We start from the raw sequence: 18,644 nt of genomic DNA on the forward strand, positions 1-18,644 counted from the left end.
TAGGTGTGTTTTATACATGAAAGCTTTCTAGTGATGGAATAATACTTTCAATTCACAGCCTGTCTTAATTCTAGCACTTTGCATCATTGACGGAAAGCATAAGTTTAGCACCCTTAGTCTTTTCAGATGGGGAGTGTAAGTAGAAAGCTCAGAAGCAGCACTGACCAAGCATACAGTAGGCATTCAGGTTTCAAGTCTAAAGCTTCACCACCTGTTTTGATCTGAAGACGCCTCTCAGAGTCCCTAGTTTTGTTGTTTTTCACAGTACAACTCTGTGCCAGACCTTAGCTGCAACTTATGTTCTGTCTGGATCAAGCACGTGAGTCAGGACTGGGAGCTGGTCCGGATGCACTTTTGTGCAGGATCTAAATGCTGATGAGAAGCAACATCCTGTGTAAGTTCTTTGTCTGGGACTTGAGCACTATGCGTACTTGCTGCTGTGCTGTGTTTTGAATGTTGGCCTTCTGCAAGCAGTGCTGCTACAGGCACATTATTTTCCCTTCCTCTGATGGACTGAACATGCAAGCATGGCCAGACATTTGCTCTGGATCAGTAGGACTTTGCATCCTTCCCTCCAGTGGTTCTGACACTACAGGTGAAGAGAGGATCTAGGTTCTCACCCACCTGGCCAAATGATGGTGTATTAGAACAACAGAGGCAGGAGGGTAAAGCACTGGGCAGAAGTAATGAGAATTTCAGGATCGAATGGACAGGACAGCCAGGCTCTTCTGGGGCCGGGGAGGAGAGGTGAACACACAGTTTAACTATAACATTACAGTCTTAAAAGGAAAAGATAGATCCCCAACAGTATTGAGCCTTGCTGCTGCTGCTAAGTGTGGTTCATGTTTACGGTCAATCTTTGGTTTTCTGCCAGCAGTTTGCAATGGCTTGAGATGCAAGCTATTGCCTACCATTTTTTTTTTTTTTTTTTTTTCCCTGTGATGTTGTTTTATCTGGCCAATTCCCTTTGGCTTCTGGCAGAGCTGTTGGGTGAGAGGCTAGGTGCTTTGTGTCCCCAGGAACCTTTCCACAAGGTGAGCAAGTGTAACCTACGATACCTCCGTGCACGTTTGTGAGGGGTACAAGCAATGATGGTGCTTGTCTCTTGGCCCTGCTGCCATGTTTACAGATGGAGTATATGCAGTATTAATTGGCTCCATATAACCAAAATCTTTCTGTCATCATTACCCATTTTTTTCTTAGGAGATAGCCAAGGCAGCTTCTGTATGCACTCCAGAGAGCATGGACAGTGAAGACATGCTTTTCATGCTGTATACCTCAGGCAGCACAGGAAAACCCAAAGGAATTGTTCACACCCAGGCTGGATATCTGCTGTATTCTGCTCTCACGCACAAGGTAACTCAGACATATCACCTGGAAGAGGTTCATTTACCTTCTGACAGTATTAATGATAGGGACTTTGACTGTTGGAGGTTATTGTGTTCTGTGTTTGCTGCCTCAGTGGTTTATTGGGCATAACCAAATTGAAAAATTCTGAGAACATGTAAGTAATCTTCAGAATTTATTACTGGGGAATGCAATGCTGTGAGAACCAGAGCCTAGAGGTGTGAAAGAACAGAAACTCTGTGGTACTTCTACTCTTGCATTTAAACTATTGGTGTTTTAGGCCCAAATTTGCAGACTTTAAAATCTGCATCTTTGAAGTGAGGTATTAAAGATGCAGCTGAGGAGAGTGTGGTGGGTACCTCGCTGGCATTGGTAAGGTGGGTATTACTCCAGTATTTTGCAGAAGGGTACTCACCTTTTTTCTTTTACTGCCAAGAGGATCTGCCAATCTATAATTGCCAAAGCATCTATTTCTTTCCTAGTCCAGATGGTAGATCCCGCACACTGGTGCAGGGAGACATTGTATGCAGCTGCAGTCCCTTTAGAGGTACTTCAGACCCTGACAGGGAAAGATTCTGACATAGATAAAGTGAGAATTAGCTCTCCTAGACTGAGGGATCAGATGACCTGTGTGGCCTCTGTGATCTTTGCACACTCATGTGTGACATTCTTGTCACACACTCATGGGTTTGTTGCTGTGGTGTCTTTATTTTTTTTTTTTTTTGATCCACTTTCTTCGATTTAAAAATAAAACTGACTCTTCCTTATGAGTTAGGACCTCTTCACCATGTGGTAGAGGAATTAGATTTACAGAGGGAAGCATTTTCCAAAAGCGAGATGAGATTATGAGTTCTCCAAGATTTTTATTTGAATTTGATGAGCAGGGAGAGGGGAGCATCTGGAAAGCAATGCACTGATAGAGAAGCCGAGCAGCTGAGAACATTTCTCAGAATTTTTTTTGTGAGCACATATGAATTTCTCCAGCTTTCTTATGGAACCCTGTTCATATTCATGAGGGGTCTAAGCCTCTGAGGCCTGCAGCTTCCCTGCAGTTCAGCATCAGCTCTACCATGTGGACTGTCTGGGGTAAGCAACTGTGGATATTCACAGCTCTGGGTTTTGGTTGTAGGTTCCTGGCACTGCCATGTACCTCGATCCCTGTATGTTTGCAGAAGGAGTTAGGAAGCTGGAAGGCTTGATTGCTCTGATTTTCTTCCTCACCTTGGGCTGCCCTTTGTTTTGCTGTGTCCTGTGTGACTGGCTTCACTCACCTTGTGAGATCTTTTGCTTCCACTTGGATGCATCCCATCCAACACCTTACCCTTAAGCTTTTTGCACCTACCGACAAGAAGCCAGCTGGCCTTACATTTATGTATCTTTGCAGTATGTATTTGACTACCAACAAGGCGATGTTTTTGGCTGCGTGGCTGACATTGGCTGGATCACAGGACATAGCTATGTTGTCTATGGACCACTCTGCAACGGAGGCACCACTGTGCTGTTCGAAAGCACTCCAGTGTACCCTGACCCAGGTGAGGCAGTGGTGGGTAAAGGTTTGGCTAGACCTGCAGTTTGACAAGGCAAAAGGAGGTTACACACCTATCCAGTGTGACCTGCTTGCTCAGGGAAGGCAAGCTCCATTTCTTTGGAATGTGTATCTGTAATGTTCAGGAATGTCTATGCATCCAGTGTGGAAAAAATAAAAATAAAACATGTTGCCATTGGTTTTGCTCTGCACTCACAGTAACCGCGGCTTTAGCTTTGACTATTAACCTTCAAGTTGAACTTTTGTGGTGGAATGTCAGTGGCAGTGTGTTTATGACCTTGCAGGTCGTTACTGGGAAGTGGTACAAAGGTTGAAAATTAATCAGTTTTATGGAGCACCTACAGCTATACGCTTGCTGCTGAATTATGGAGACAAGTGGGTGAAGAAATACGACAGATCATCCCTGAAGACCCTGGGATCAGGTAGGGGGGCATAAAATCTTCCTCTGAAAAAGATATGGGGTTCTAGCTGATGAGGATGAAAATATCAGAGGGACTTCACTAACCAGATGGGATGTGGTAAAAATAGTTGATAAAGCAGGCTCCCCATCTGGCTTTTCAGATATTGTCTTAGAAGAAGGAGAAACAAACTGAAACTGGGCACGTTGAACCTTAATGTAGTTGCCCATTTCCCAGCTCATTTTGCAGGATTGTATTCCTTCCTGAAAAGGTTTGTTCAATGGTAAATTAACTTTACTGGCTTAGGTGGCCCAAGCAGCATTTCACTGCATTATTTAGAATTCTATAGGTTCTTATACATGACCTGAATCGATTAATTACTTCCTGTGATATTTATTGGTTGCCTTTTGGTCTTTCTGAAAAAAGCAAGTCTTCAGTTGCATAAATGCATTGTAGTCCTTTGCACATCTCAGCAAAAAGCTGTGAGCATTCTGCTTACTCATGCAATCCCCATGTTGTGCACCAAAAGGGAGAACAAACTGCCTGCAACCCCTTGAGTCTCAGGCTACTTCTTTCCTTTATTTATTTATCTATCTATTTATTTATTTATTATTTTGGATCTAGTGGGAGAGCCCATCAACAACGAAGCGTGGCAGTGGTTCTACCATGTGGTGGGAGAAGGGCGCTGCACCCTCGTGGACACATGGTGGCAGACAGGTAAAAGGCATCCTCGGGGAGCGTACAGGGCCCTGATAGTTGATAGGGAGGCGGAGGTGGATAGAGAAGAATTTGTACGTTTAGATTCAACCCAGTGAATCTGTCAAAAAAAAAAAAAAAGAAAAAATCTGGCATTTTTTTTTCAGATCTGGAAAGTCACTGGGGAGTTTCTGCACATAATAGCAGTATAACAGCATCTAAAAGCAATAGCAATGTTTTTTGTGTTATTTTTTTTTTTTTCTTGTCCTTTTCCTCTCTAAATGTTCTTTGATATTTTTGAAAGCTGGGAAATCTCAATTGGTTCTAGAAACAGAAGGCAGAGATTGCCTACTCCATGCTTTGCCTAAAAATTCAGCTTGAATTAGAAATTTGATTTCCAGTTATTTATTGAACTGTAGTGACCTTGATGTGGGCTTATCACGAAAAGACATTTATAGCACCATATAGCCACAGACCGTACATAGGTGTGTTTTGTTTCCGTGCCTGGAAAAGGTTAGAGGAGGATGGAAAGCTAAACCGTGTAGTCAAAGGCACCTGCTGCAGCTACTCTGGCTGATTGTGAAGGAATCAGCTGGGGCTTGCTGGCTGTGCATGGACACTGGCAGCAGCCCCTCCAGGGACTGCAGGCGTATGCTTTATTTGCTTTGGCTGAGGCTCTGCTGCCTGGTGGGACCTGCATTTGAAGGAGTCCTGCAGCTCCTCCTTCCCAGCCCCAGCAGCAGCCAGTCCTCTCTTTTGCACACCAACATTCAAGAGCTGCAAAAGGTGTCTTGAATGCTCCATCTAAATCTTGATGGAAATAAATCCTTCTCAAGCTGTGAGCCACACAGTCCACCATAAAAGACAGCACGGCTGCTGGCTTTCTGCCTCTGTTGAAAAAAAGCCATCCTTACTCTTGAATTTCTAGCTGCTGTTGAGCAGAATATTCATTCCCTTTCTAGTCGAACTCCTGAAACCTTTATTCCTGCTACCAGACTCCCTATTCAGGATCCCTGTGGCCAGTCTCAGTGTGATGGGTTAGCTTCTGGCACCCAACCAAGTTCCATTTAATCCAGGTCGGACTTGCAGACTCTTTTTATTTTCAGATTTAAAATAAAACAGAGCAGCAATGTTATCTGCTCAGTACTTCAGTTACTAATACCTTAATCCATTTGGGTTCTCACATGCTGAACAGAAGAAAACGTGGCTGCCTAGGTGCTACATGCTGCCTCACTGCTTTGAAATGAAACACTATGGAGAAGTAGTTGGTTACTGTACGGTGATGGAGATGAGAAGAATCTTTTTTGCCCCAACATTTTTTAGTTTTAGCTTGTCTTTAGTCACTGATGCACGTAGAGTGGTAGGTTTCCTATGTTCCTTAAATACAGGGTTAGATCTTAAATGAAGCTGTATTTCTCCTGTGTTTTTGAAGCAACAGCTGTCAGGTGAGAGGTCAAAGAACATTTGCTGGACAGTCTGTAAAAGCAGAGTGCTAGATTCTTACCTTGAATGAAGCATAGCTTTGCCTGCAAACAGTTACCAGCTCTTGGAAGCATAATATAATGATAAATATTCATGAAATTGATTCTACTTTCTAACAAAATCAATCTTTCTGCACATGAGATTGATGCTTCCAATAAAGAGGAAGCCAAATTAATCATGGGAACACTACATACACTATACAAATGTAAAGGGAATGTGGAAAGAGATCACAGAAACAGTTTGATGGATGCTGGTTGTGATCCTGCAGTGTCACTTCTCCCAGACAAATTTCAGTGTAGCTTGTTAATTATACTGCTGTATGCAGTGTCCTCTACAGTACATTGCTCTCCAAAGCAGTGGCATGTTGCCAGCTAATAAAGCCTGGTAGGCATAAAGATGAACAAATGGTGATTTAAGGATCCACTTGAATGTCTTTGGATGAGCAAATGAGTGAGATAGCAATTGTGAGAGGCAATTTAAGTAGCGTGGTATGTGCAGATGGGAGAGACAGAAAATTTCTATGGCTCTTGGTGTTAAAATATTAGGAAGGGCTGTGACTGACAGTAACAGAGTCAAATAATAAGTGATAGATTTTCAGGTATAGTTATTCACAGTGACATCAGGTATTTTTATTTTTGTTGCTGTTATATATATGTATATGTGTGTGTGTATATATATATATATACACATATATATATATATGCATATATATATATATATACATGTGTATATATATATATATACACACACATAAAGTACAGCTGTTGTATGCAGCTGTGAACAAAATCTTTTTGAGAGGCATCTCTGGGTAGGTCCTGGAAGCTTCTGTTGTTGGATTCTTACATTGGCATCGTGTTGCAATGGTTTAGACTGTGTTGGTGTTTCAGAGCTGGGTTCCTCCCTGCAGCCGTCAGGCAGTTCACAGAATCACAGAATCACAGAATTTCTAGGTTGGAAGAGACCTCAAGGTCATCGAGTCCAACCTCCAACCTAACGCTAACAGCCCTCCACTAAACCATATCCCTAAGCTCTACATCTAAACGTCTTTTGAAGACTTCCAAGGATGGTGACTCCACCACTTCCCTGGGCAGCCTGTTCCAATGCCTCACAACCCTTTCAGTGAAGAAGTTCTTCCTAACATCTAGCCTAAAACTCCCCTGGCTCAACTTAAACCCATTCCCCCTCGTCCTGTCACCAGGCACGTGGGAGAACAGGCCAACCCCCACCTCGCTACAGCCTCCCTTGAGGTACCTAAAAAGAGCGATAAGGTCGCCCCTGAGCCTCCTCTTCTCCAGGCTGAACAAGCCCAGCTCCCTCAGCCGCTCCTCGTAGGACTTGTTCTCCAGGCCCCTCACCAGCTTCGTCGCCCTTCTCTGCACCCGCTCAAGCACCTCGATGTCCTTCTTGTAGCGAGGGGCCCAAAACTGTTGGTCCAGTTTGTCACAAAGAAAAAGGTAGCAGGCAGCATGTTCTGCACCGGGCTGCTGGAGGTGATTTACCCGCAGAAGGGAGCCTGTTTCAGTGCATCGCCTGCCCTGCTCGGATTCCGCTGGCCTTTTTTAAGCTCTACGTGGCTTTGCACTGTGACAGCATTGGAACAGGTAGCATGGAAGCACAGCTTTTATCTTCTGCCAGCTCTGCCTCTGAGAAGACAGAGTTCAGAAAGTCAGGATAGAGCCTAGAAGCCTTGCTAGCTGCTGTCTCTCCATCAGTTGCTAAAATCTGCACTTTTAAACCAGCTTAAGACAGGTCTTGGCCATGCAAATAATTTTTAAAGCACCCCTATCACCACACAGCTGTTTCTGAAGTGTGTCTTCACTGCTTCATGTGTAGCTGGTTTCGGGTTGTATAGGGTGTGGCAAAACACATGTTGAAACATATTTCCCAGTGCTGTATTCGGAATGAATACTGACTTAGGAAAATCAACTGTCATTGCAATCTGGTTCCCTCCTCTGACACAGATTTTGTCTGTGCAAATACAGAGCAGCCTATGTTTGGGGTTCTTTTTTTCTTTATCCAAATTTGAAAAAAAGTCAAGATGACACTTTCAGAAGATGACACTTTCACAATGAACAGAAGCATGTGACGTGGATGCAGGTCTATCAATGAAATCTGAAATAATTTTACACATAAGCCACATCTGAAACTACTTTCTGCAGGTCTGAAGCATGGGGTTCCCTCAAAGAGACCCTTCCTTGTTAGCCACGTTAAGGTAACTGGATACAAATTCAGGGTCACATTCAGCCTTTCCAAACCCTGGTTTCAGTTTCCACAACCTCAGCAAAGCTAGTGGACCACAGCACTCTCAGAGTGGCAGAACATATCTTTATTTCTAGAGCTATATTTTTTGAAGCCTAATGTTCCTGTGTTTTTGTTTCTCTCTTGCGGTTTTTGAATTACTTTTAGAATAGATCTTATTACAGTTGGAATCTGATTTAATGCTCATCCCAGCAGGAATGAAAAAGGATGATTAAAAGGTTCAATTTTGAATAGAAGATAATCTCAACCTGCCTGTGAGGGATGGGTTATTCTCATACCCTGTAATAACAGTAATTCAGACTCCTGAAATGCTTTTTATACTAACCTTAGACAGCTGTAAAAAAGCATGGGGAAATAAATCCCCTGCCATGCGTAGACTTTCTCTGTAAAATCACTACTGGGCTAGGAAATGGGGCTGATGAGTACTGCCCCTGCTGCCAAGCAGCCCTGTTAATGTGAGGAAAAACCTACACAGGTGGATGTAAGCATTCAAGCTGTATTCATTGCTGGTTGGTAGCTGGAGGAATGGCTTTATACGTGAGCTGACTTAGGGCCAGCTTCTGGGAGGAGAGCACATAGGCTGAATCAATGGGCACTGCATTGTGCCTGATGGATTTGCCATGGATGGGACCATGGGAGGGGTGTTGAACACACACATTGTGTCTGCCACTGCAGGGTCCGCAGGCCTGGTGCAAAGGCAGTGCTGTAGCCCTTGCAGTGCTCTTCCCTGAGCCTGGGAAGAGCTGAGCTGGACGTCAGTGGTCTTGATGTTTGGTGGTGTGGGGAGCCAACGCTCTGCCCCTGAGGCTGCTTGGCCACGCTCTGGTTTGTCACCAGCATACACAGAGGTGACTTCTGTATTCTCGTTAACAAAGAAAAGCTGGCACTTGCTTTCATCCAGCATTGGATGGCTCCCAAATATTTTATTTTCCATTGTTCTTTCAGAAACCGGTGGCATCTGCATTGCCCCACGGCCTTCAGAGGAGAAAGCTGAGATTGTTCCAGCTATGGCCATGAGACCCTTCTTTGGGATCTTCCCCGTGCTGATGGATGAGAACGTGAGTAGAGGCTGTGCCAGGTGCCCAAAAAAGAAGCAGCTGCTTGTTTCTGCCTTAATCACCTTTCTGATGGGAGAAGAACAGGATCTGGAAGGATATTTGTTCCTTCATTAAAACAGAATAGAAGAGCAATTTATATATCGGAGTACACCTCAAATGTCCATACAGATTTCCAACTGGGCATTCCAAGCTGTCTGCAGATTTGGGGTGTCTGCATTTTCAGCTCCACTTCCATGGTCTTACAGTGTTTCTGATTAAGATCTGCTGCCTTGATTTATGAGAGCAGTCAGAATTTACGCAGCTGCTGGAAACCAGGGAGCTGAATGGTTGGAACAGCACGTGCAACATCTAGTGATGTAGCAAGACTGGAACAGCCAGTGGGACTGACATTTTTCCAAGGGAAATGCAAGGCATGAGGCCCTGCAGCTGCGCCTGTCTGTGAGAGAAATGCTGGTCTGTGAAGCTGTGCTGAGCAATCCCCATCTGCGCTCCAGTGCTCAGTAAAGGATGTAATCTTCTTCATACACAGCTTAATAGGGGAATGTGACAGTTAATAAAAATGAAAGTGGAAGGCAGGAGTCCAGGAATTTCCCTGCTAGCCCCGTGCCACACTTCCTTTGGCCGCCTGGCACATCTTTGCTGTTATCTTTTCCAGCCTTGCCATCTGGAGAATCACAGGCCTCACTTTTCTTTTAGACTTAGAATTGTATTTTCTGCAATTCTGCTGGCTTCAAGGGGTGAGGAAGGCATGGCAGAGATTGTGTGCAGTAGTTGTGTTAGTGGATTCATTTTCTCTCCGTGTGGCCTTCCGTTGGCAGTCTGTACTGAACAACAGAGTGATTCATGACATATCAATGACTCAAAGGCACTTATTATTCCTGTTTTGCTCTCCTGATCATCCTTCCTTTGCTCGAATCTGCAGGGAAAAGTTGTAAAAGGCAATGATGTGTCTGGTGCGCTCTGCATCGCCCAGCCATGGCCTGGCATGGCAAGAACAATCTACGGAGATCACCAGCGATTTGTTGATACCTATTTCAAAGCATATCCAGGTAAGGAGAGTGCCAAGGGAATGCAGTTTTCACTATAGTATAATCATGCTGAATATTTTCAGCAGCATTTTGTAGTGTTTCTCTACCAGCTAGATCTTGGGGGTGGCTGGAATTTGGTGTGTTACATATTACAAGCATGCAGCTTCTAGGTTCTAGATGGTGTTGACCTTTTTAAGTATCAAAAAGGAATGTAGAAGAAGTTAGTGCCTAGATTAAAAATCCAGCATACCCTTTCTTTGGGACCATTTTTGTCTCATTTGGAAATAAACGTGTAGGATGGGAATGTACCTCCTGCATCACTCAATCTCACCCTGGCTGACACAGGCTGTGTTACATTTGTCCTTTTTTAAATATGGTCAAGTTGTATCTGGCGAGTAACTAGAAGTGGCAGGGAAAACACTTCGTAGGGGATTGGAGAAGACCAATCTTTAATAAGGGGAGCAACTGAAACAAGGCAGAGAAGAATCAGGGGTTGTGCAAAATGGGGTGGAAAAGAAGAATGGGAAATGGATGGAGGAAATTGAATGAGCTCATATTCTCTTATTACTCACTGCATGTCTGCATCTGAAATCCTTGTCATTCTTCACATAGGTTGATAGCTCCTATCAATAGATAATTGATTTGGAAAGGCAGGAAGTATGACTGAAAGTCCATGAACTGGACGATAATGGGTCCTGGCAAAAGCTAACTTCAGAGATGACAGCAGTAGCTGCTTGCTGCTGTGTAGAAGCACCACAGGACATTCAGTTGTGGACATATGGCTTTGGTGAAGAGCCAATACAACCTGCATAACTAGTTGTGTCTTCAGTGACACTGCAGTTTCTTGGAACCACTGGCTCTTTTTCATTCTCCACCATAAATTTTAGACTCTCCAAACTCTATGCCTATCTTGTTTTTTATTTTATGCTCAGTTGCTGTGCATCTGTAGATGTGTAAAGCCAAGAGAGTGCTGAGAACCCCCCCTTGGTTTTGTAAATCCAGCAGAGCATCACTATGTTGTGTTGCTGTGCTCAGTTTTACTTCAGGGACATGAGCCACTGCTTGCTGCTGATTGTCTACAATAATTCTGCCTATCCTGGCAGAGATCTGAGCTCCGTTCTCTTGGTGCTGTTCAGGTGCTTTCTAGGAGCCAACAGAACCTAGAGAGAGCAGCCAAAGGTTGGGGATGGCAGAGGGAAGTGGGAAATTACATGTGGCTGGTCACTCAGCTATAAGCTTAGGAATCCCTGCAAACTGCATGATCCGTCAGAGCCCAAAACAACAGGCTGTCACGCTTCTTGCTGCTAATTACCCGTGTCTTTCTGGTAGGTTACTATTTCACTGGGGATGGTGCTTACAGGACCAAGGAAGGCTATTACCAGATAACAGGGCGCATGGATGATGTCATTAACATCAGTGGACACAGGCTCGGGACGGCAGAGATAGAAGATGCAATGGTAAGCTCCAGCCAGGTAGAGGTCCCATAACAGCACATATCTGTGGGGCTGGGTAGCCCTTGAAAGATGCTGTAAGAATTCAAGCAAATGCAGGGTCTGGTTGTGTGAGGTGGCAGTATTGCCTTTGAACCTCTTACCCTGCTTACATACAGCCTGATGCACAATGAATAGCAAGAGTGAAAGAGGAATCACTGCCTGTTTGTGGTCTCCTTAATAAGAGGAAGTGAGAGAGGAGGCACAGCATGAGTAGTCCTTGCAACTTAATTGTCAGAGCTGTTTCTTCTCAGTGACATTGTTCTGTTGCAGATGTAGTTTTGGATGCTGATGGTGTCTCCCTAAGGGATTGGCTCTCCTGTTCACTCCTTCCCTTCTGCTAACACCTAGCCTTTCCTTCCCAAATCTGTGGTTCATGCACATCTGAACTAGCAGCGTATGGCTGAGAATTCATCAGTGTTGAAGCAGTCTTGATTCATGTCAGCTGTGAAGATAGCATGTCATTTTGAGAGAAAGTAGTATTAGCTCAGGGAATTGAAAACAAAAAGTACTCAAAGCATTTATCTTCCAAGCTTGACCTGGATATTTATTTCTGTATTATGTTCTGTGCCTGCTGACAGCACTTAAATAATAACACTGGATAACCTGACATGGCACATAGGATTCTACTTTCTCCTCTGTGAGAAAATTTTTGTCTGTGTGGATTTCTGATCGTGGAAATAGGATCTAGTTCCTCTCCCAGTTTGTGTGTGTGTGTGTGTATGCAAATGCATGGCTGTGGCCGCCAGCCAACCATGCAGTGGGAAGGTGGAATCCACCTTTCCTATTGTGCATACAACAGAATCTGCCAAGGGAGAGTGAGAAATAGTTCAGAGAGATGGCAAGATACTGCAGATATGCAGGAACAGCTGGCACAAATGCTGCAGGGCTTGAAGCAGTTATTCTCTGAGTATTTTTGTTTTACTTTTTGTGAAGGCTGATCATCCTGAGGTCCCTGAGACGGCTGTGATTGGGTATCCACATGAAATCAAAGGAGAAGGTATGTGAAAAGCAGCAGCATCCTGACATGATACATTTATACACTACTTAATTTCTAACCTCAACTCTGTTCTAAGTGGTGTCTAGGGAACATGAGCCAGTTGCCCTTAGGCTGACTGGCAGTACAGCCCTAAGAGGCAGTGGTAGGCGTGAAAATAACTGCAGGTTATTAATAACTGCTGGTTTCAGGTATTGTTCCCTTAACTATTTTCACACACATTGTTTACATATGTAGTAGAACTTCATTAGAAAGGACTGTGTTCAGAGAAGTCCTTTGAAGAGAATGGGAACAGCTGATTTGCGTTGGCCAGCTTTAGATCCCAGTGACGCTTTGGTAATCCGTGTTGTCATTGTCACTCAGATCAGTCTGGTGCATGGAAGCTAAGACAAGGCTGGGCCATAGTTTTGAGGGCTGGAGTCTTGAATGCTATTGTAAACAGGATCAACATCTTTTTTGTCAGTCCCTAGATTGCACTTAGAAATGATCTGAAGCCTGCCTTGGCATTCAAATGAGCATTCATGCTCTTGGTAGTTTTGCCAGCCAAAACCTATTGTGAAGCATTCACATTTCATTTCATTTTGCTCATTTTTCTTCTAGGTGCCTTTGCTTTCATAGTGCTAAGGGACCAGGCAGCTGATATAGATCATGTCAAAGAAGAGCTCAAAACCATAGTAGCTACCAAGATAGCAAAGTATGCTGTGCCTGACCACATTCTGGTAAGTGGAAAACTGGGATCATCTAGTTCCAACCCCCCTGCCATGGGCAGGGATACCTTCCATTAGAGGGATAAAATCCACCAAAACTGTAGAAAAAGGCCACAACCTCAATTGTCACCAACGGGCAGAGTGACGCTTTCTACTGAACAGTTGTTTTGCATTGATAATTATCATCAACCCCAAATCCTCAAATCCCAAAGCACTGGCTGTTTCTTCTGCACAACTCTGACAGCTATTCTGCCTGGCCCTGAGAGCACTGATGAACTCAGGGCTCCGTTTCAAGCCTGCTCACCTTTCAGCAGCTCCTGTTGTGTGGTTGGAGAGAGTGCACAAAGTTGCCCTTCAGATGTCCCCCAAGGCCTATCTGCATCATTTCACTCTTTGCTTGGAGGCAGTGATCAGACCGCTTCTTTGAGGGGCTCTGTTTTCGGCACATGCTGGGAAGATGGATGCCAAGATACAGGCTATAAAATGCAACAGGAGCAGGCATCTGCTGTTAAGTACTTTGCAGGAAGCATAGCAAAGGTATTTAACACTTGTCTGGTTATGAAGGAAGTCATGTAGGCTGACATTATGATCAGGCAGCATCAGCAGCCAGGAGTTACCACTGGAGCGGGAGATCCTGTGGCTGACATGCAGTGTTGTGTGCTTTATGTTCCCAGCCTGTAAGTGGGGTTATGATTGCCTGCTTTGGTAACGCGCTGAGATTTGTGTCATCATCAATGTCTGAGTTTTCAAGCGTAACTAACTTTCTAATTCAGCAGTTAACAGCTTATTCAGGGCCTGAGTCTCCAAATATCTGTGGCTCCTGCAGCACCCAACCTGGAGTTACACGGCAATGAGTAGATGAGGAACAAAGTCCACTGAAATAAGAATACATTTTATAGCAGAAGGGATTGATGCTAGCAACATTCCTTTGCTTGGACAAAAACTAATATGCTCAATGGTTTAGTAGTTCCCAGGAGTCTCGAAGGAGCTGTTCACAAGGGGTAGTGCCAGGCTTAGGATTGTTCAGACAGATTGCCTTTCGATTTCCAGCAAGATCCAGGTTCTGATATAGGTCTGTCTTTCTCTTCTCTGCAGGTGGTGAAACGTCTTCCTAAAACCCGATCTGGGAAGATCATGAGAAGACTGCTGAGGAAAGTAGTCAATGAGCAGTCAAGTAACATGGGAGATATCACCACACTTGATGATCCAAGTGTTGTCACAGAGATACTGGATGCTTACCAGAAATACAAAAAAGAGAAGACTTCTTCATAGCAGGCAGCTTCGGAATCTCTCCCCTCTGGAAATGTGGAGGGTCTCGAATAACCAGGCAAACAGCTTGGTTCTCTCTTGGTGTATTCTGCAAAACACATTTCTATTGTAGAGGAACAATATTTTCCTCTCCACAAAGCGTTTTGAGATGCCCAGAGCTAGGAGTGTTCTGCAGTCTTGCACCATCAGGGAACTTCCTTTTACTGCTTTTAGGGCTGAGGTAGAGCAGCCATTGGTGGTTTCCATTAGCGATGATGAAAATAATACTAGCTGAAGCAAGATGAAATTGTTAATGTTTCTCATTTTAATGCCACTGTACAGGGAAATATTTTTATATGATACTTCTGCTTTTTTAAGAGCAGCCCTGGAATACACTCCTATTTTTCCTCCAGCTTGGATATCCAAGTTCAAGTAGTTGTATTTAACTGCAACTGTGGTGCCTTTTCAGCAATGCTGGGTATTTTACTAGATATTTCACATGTGTTATTACAAAAATGAGGACTTGGCTAATCTGATAATGGTCTCCTTTGGCTTTCCTCATAATGACTTGTTCATTCCACTACATTTCCAGGACTTGCCTGAGATGGTGAGCATGTGGCCCTTAATGTCACACTTAGGCAGCCTAGCAGTAGCACTTTTAGCTACAAAACTGAGCCACAAAGCCTATCCCTAGGCTCCCTGAAAGTCCTCAGTGTACTACCAGTTGTGCAGGAGGGGTCTGGTGCCAAGTATTTTTACTCTGCCTTGAGAGATGCAGATCACCAACTGGGATTTTAAAGTAACTGTCCTCTACCCCATTGGTGATGATGATTTGTGTAGTTGCCTTTGTTTTTCTGAAGTCACTCTGAAAAGGGGACTATGTTTACATTTCTGTCTGCTAGAGGAGCATTGGGAAAGAGAATTCTGAAGTGTTTGAGAGAGGTTTGGAGCTGAGAGAGATGTGCTGGAAGGTTCGTGTGACTTGCTGTGGTTTCTGGCCAATGAATGATTATTTTAGCCTGCTCCCAAAAGGCCTGTAACGTGGTTTGCCCCCAGCAAAGACAGGCATCCAGTAGGTTGTTTCTCCTGTCAGAAGCTGTCTTATTGCTTATCATTTCAACTTGTGCCTTATCATGTATGCCCCTTCCACATGCTGCTGTGCCGATCTTCCAGAGAGTTAACTGCCAGGTTGGTACATACGGACGGCACAATCCACAAAGTACGAGGAGAAGGAAGTGCCTCTTAGATGCTTTGTGGAAAGAGATGGTGGTATTCCAGACCAGCAACCTTAGAGTAACAGGGAACAATACTGTTTGTCTTTCAGATGCTTTCAAAAATGCAACTGATACATTCAGTGCTTTATTTCTGAGTTCTTTTTTGTTTTATTATGAACCTCTGTGCCAGCACACAGGTCATCTGTCAAGGCTTGCAGTCCTGCCTTTCTCATATGACAGTCTGCTTAGTTTCATGGAGCTGCATATTTTGGCCTGCCAACCCTCTGAGCAATTGGTAGGGTGGCCATTTTTTGCCACAGTTCTGCAGGAGTGACTTATTTCTGAATTTGACTGGAGCAGCATTACTTTTTCAGGTGGGATTGTGTACAGACAGTCTGTGCACCTAACTGCAGGCAGGAAAAGGAAATGGCGAGGTGGTCCTGTAGGACTGGGGGAGGAGTGGTGAGTTTTTTGGCCAGCAGAGATTCTGATACTAAATGGAGAAGCAAACTGCTTGCAGTGGGATATGTTCTCAGACAGATGTGTTGTATTAGATACCAGAGTTCCTCTTGAGTACACTAGCTGCATTTGCTCCTTTTTTTTTTCTTTAATCTGTTTTAAATGTCTCTAGGGACTGGGTAATGCAGAGTAGGGAAGATTGTACTTTGTTAAAACTCCCATCTTTCTAACTGCAATCCATTTTTGTTTAAGGTAAGTAGATACCCTGTGGACTTTGTGGGAAGATGAGGATCAGAATGTTTGCTAAAGTTGAGAGGATGTTAATGTTTTAGGGGACAGCCGCTACACAGATCCTCTACTGCCACTGCAAAAGAAAACGCCCTCTTCCTTAAGTGATTTTTCAAGTGGGAAGCAGACAGTAGTTAATGCTTTTGATAGAAAAAGTAGACTCCCTTGTTTAAACAAGTTGTCTCCACACAGTCTGAAATACAGTGTGAAGAGAGAAAAATGATCTTTGAACAAGATTGCAAGCTTTATTTTTAGTCAAAGTATTTTCTGTGTTATGCATATAGAATTTCCTTGTCCTGATAATGTGAAATTTCCATGCTAAGGCATGACCCAGTCACAGATGTGGTTTAATTCATCTGAACTGTCTCTCAAAGACTAACTATGTGAGGAACAACATGCTTTGGTGCACTGAGATGTTGGAATCCAATCCATCTGCTCAGGGAAAAGGGGAGATGGGTGCGTTCCCCCACTCGCATCCCTGCTGTCTCAGCTTGCATGTGCTTAGGGACCACAGCCGTCAGGGAGGTTAGGGACTGACTGTAGCTGCAGCATCCCAGTAAATCCACAGGATGGTGTGGACTGTAATTACAAGCAAGCCTCACACTGTGTACTTAGGAAGCCTCACAAGTACTTTTTGCTAAAATCACGTCAACGGCATGTGGTAGGTAGAGTACCATCCCACACCACGATGGCCACTCTGCTTCTTGTGAGTTTTCTCAGCTGAGCCATAGTCACAGAATCACAGAATTTCTAGGTTGGAAGAGACCTCAAGATCATTGAGTCCAACCTCTGACCTAACACTAACAGTCCTCCACTAAACCATATCACTAAGCTCTACGTCTAAACGTCTTTTAAAGACACCCAGGGATGGTGACTCCACCACTTCCCTGGGCAGCCCGTTCCAATGCCTAACAAATTAGGATGTCCTTGGGATGCCATCTGCTCTGAGGTGCCCTGGGATGTTCAGAGAGAACACGTGGTGCTGTCACGCTGCTCACATGGTGTGCTGCAGTGGACGCGGCTCCTGGGCAGTCTCAGCCCCCACCTCTCCTGGTAAAACTGCTCTTATGGGAGCATACCTGCATCAGCTCTTGGAGCTAACAGCCAGGGCTCAGTTCAGTTAATAGCACTGAGGCTGGTAGGAGACAGCTAGGCAGGACATGGAACTGCTATTCCCTAGAAAAGGAAAACCATTGTGCTGCACTGGGCAGGCTATTCGTAGAAGGTTTTGCCAAACAGATGAAATCTTCCAGCCTGAGAACCCCCCCCTCTATTTTTTTTTTTCTCTATGATCTCTAACTGCAGCTGTTGCATCTTCAGTGCAAAGCCTGAGTCAAGTTTTGCATTTTTGTTATTCCCTGGATGTCAGGAACATCAGCACAGCTGCATGTTGACAGTGCTTTCTGCTTCCCATGCAGCCGTACCACTCCTCAGGCTTGTGGTTCAGGGAGGGGCTCAGTGTGCAGAGCCGGCACTTGAAATGCCAGGAGAGAGGTCACTTGGAAAGGACTTCAGGCCTGCTGCCTTTTAAGTTGATGCCCACTAATCACTCCAAGAAGGTAATGATATACGGAATGCTTTACAGAGGGATCAAGGGACACTCTTGGGGGTAGTTGATTAGTTTCTGAAAAGCAGAACTGTTGGACTCCTTCAAGCCTTTTGTGCATCCATGATTAATGCGGGGATAGTTTGCCAGATGGCAATTGTAACTTTGTCAAAACAGTTTCAGACTCAGTTTTACCTGTTGCAATTTGATGCAAAGAGCAAATGAAAACTTTCAAAAAGAGAAATAATTCCTGCCAGGGAAACAGTGCACCTCAACAGTGCAACTGTTGTGGCAGTCTAGTTGTGATGTACCCTACCCACGCCTGTCCGTCCGGTGCTTACTGTTTTCCCACTCAAACTTACCAGTGAAACCCAATTGTGGTGCCTTTTCCCCTACTGAAGGCACAGACTGTGATTTTCTTAATTTTAGGAAAGGAAAAGGAATCTTTCCAGAGATGATGTGTTGTACAGATTAATGTTAAGCATTTCATTTTTTATAATCATGCTTTAAACACATTTATTATCCTTGACCAAAATAAGTTCCTTGAGTGATCTCTGTATTCAAATTGTCATTAAAAGTATCTTTCTCTATGTGATGCGTTGGCTTTGTATCATGGGTGTCTGACCTTCCATCCCTTCAAGGATCTGGGGTTTCATTTATTCCTTTGGGCTTGCTTTTGCTTCACCAGCTTATTTGAGTCTGTCAAGAAGAAAGACAAAAGAGTTTGAGATGATGATGTGTCACCCCGTAGTCCAAATTGCTGCTTTACTTTATTGCTTTTCTCGAAACAGTAGCTCACAGGAAAGGAGTCGCTGCCAGAAAACTGCATGACAACTGAAGAAGGGGAAGAATTAGCGCTTGGTATCTGAAAGCTGCACGTC

General features: G+C 44.2%; 1 protein-coding gene across 2 annotated transcripts in view; it reads left to right on the forward strand.

Annotated features, from left to right (window-relative positions):
- ACSS1 (acyl-CoA synthetase short chain family member 1) overlaps positions 1-18,324 on the forward strand; it is a 38,097-nt gene extending 19,773 nt beyond the window's left edge. For both annotated transcript variants that reach the window (XM_082757088.1, XM_082757089.1), the window contains 10 exons: positions 1,204-1,356; positions 2,732-2,879; positions 3,178-3,315; positions 3,916-4,008; positions 8,674-8,786; positions 9,709-9,835; positions 11,144-11,271; positions 12,241-12,304; positions 12,902-13,020; positions 14,104-18,324. In XM_082757088.1, coding sequence (XP_082613214.1) covers positions 1,204-1,356; positions 2,732-2,879; positions 3,178-3,315; positions 3,916-4,008; positions 8,674-8,786; positions 9,709-9,835; positions 11,144-11,271; positions 12,241-12,304; positions 12,902-13,020; positions 14,104-14,280 — 1,260 coding nt within the window. In that variant the 3' untranslated portion in view covers positions 14,281-18,324. The remainder of the gene's footprint in view (positions 1-1,203; positions 1,357-2,731; positions 2,880-3,177; positions 3,316-3,915; positions 4,009-8,673; positions 8,787-9,708; positions 9,836-11,143; positions 11,272-12,240; positions 12,305-12,901; positions 13,021-14,103) is intronic.
- Positions 18,325-18,644: the final 320 nt, after the last annotated feature.

Source organism: Aythya marila (genome assembly GCF_965140915.1).
Source record: "Aythya marila genome assembly, chromosome: 3".
NCBI lineage: Eukaryota > Metazoa > Chordata > Aves > Anseriformes > Anatidae > Aythya > Aythya marila.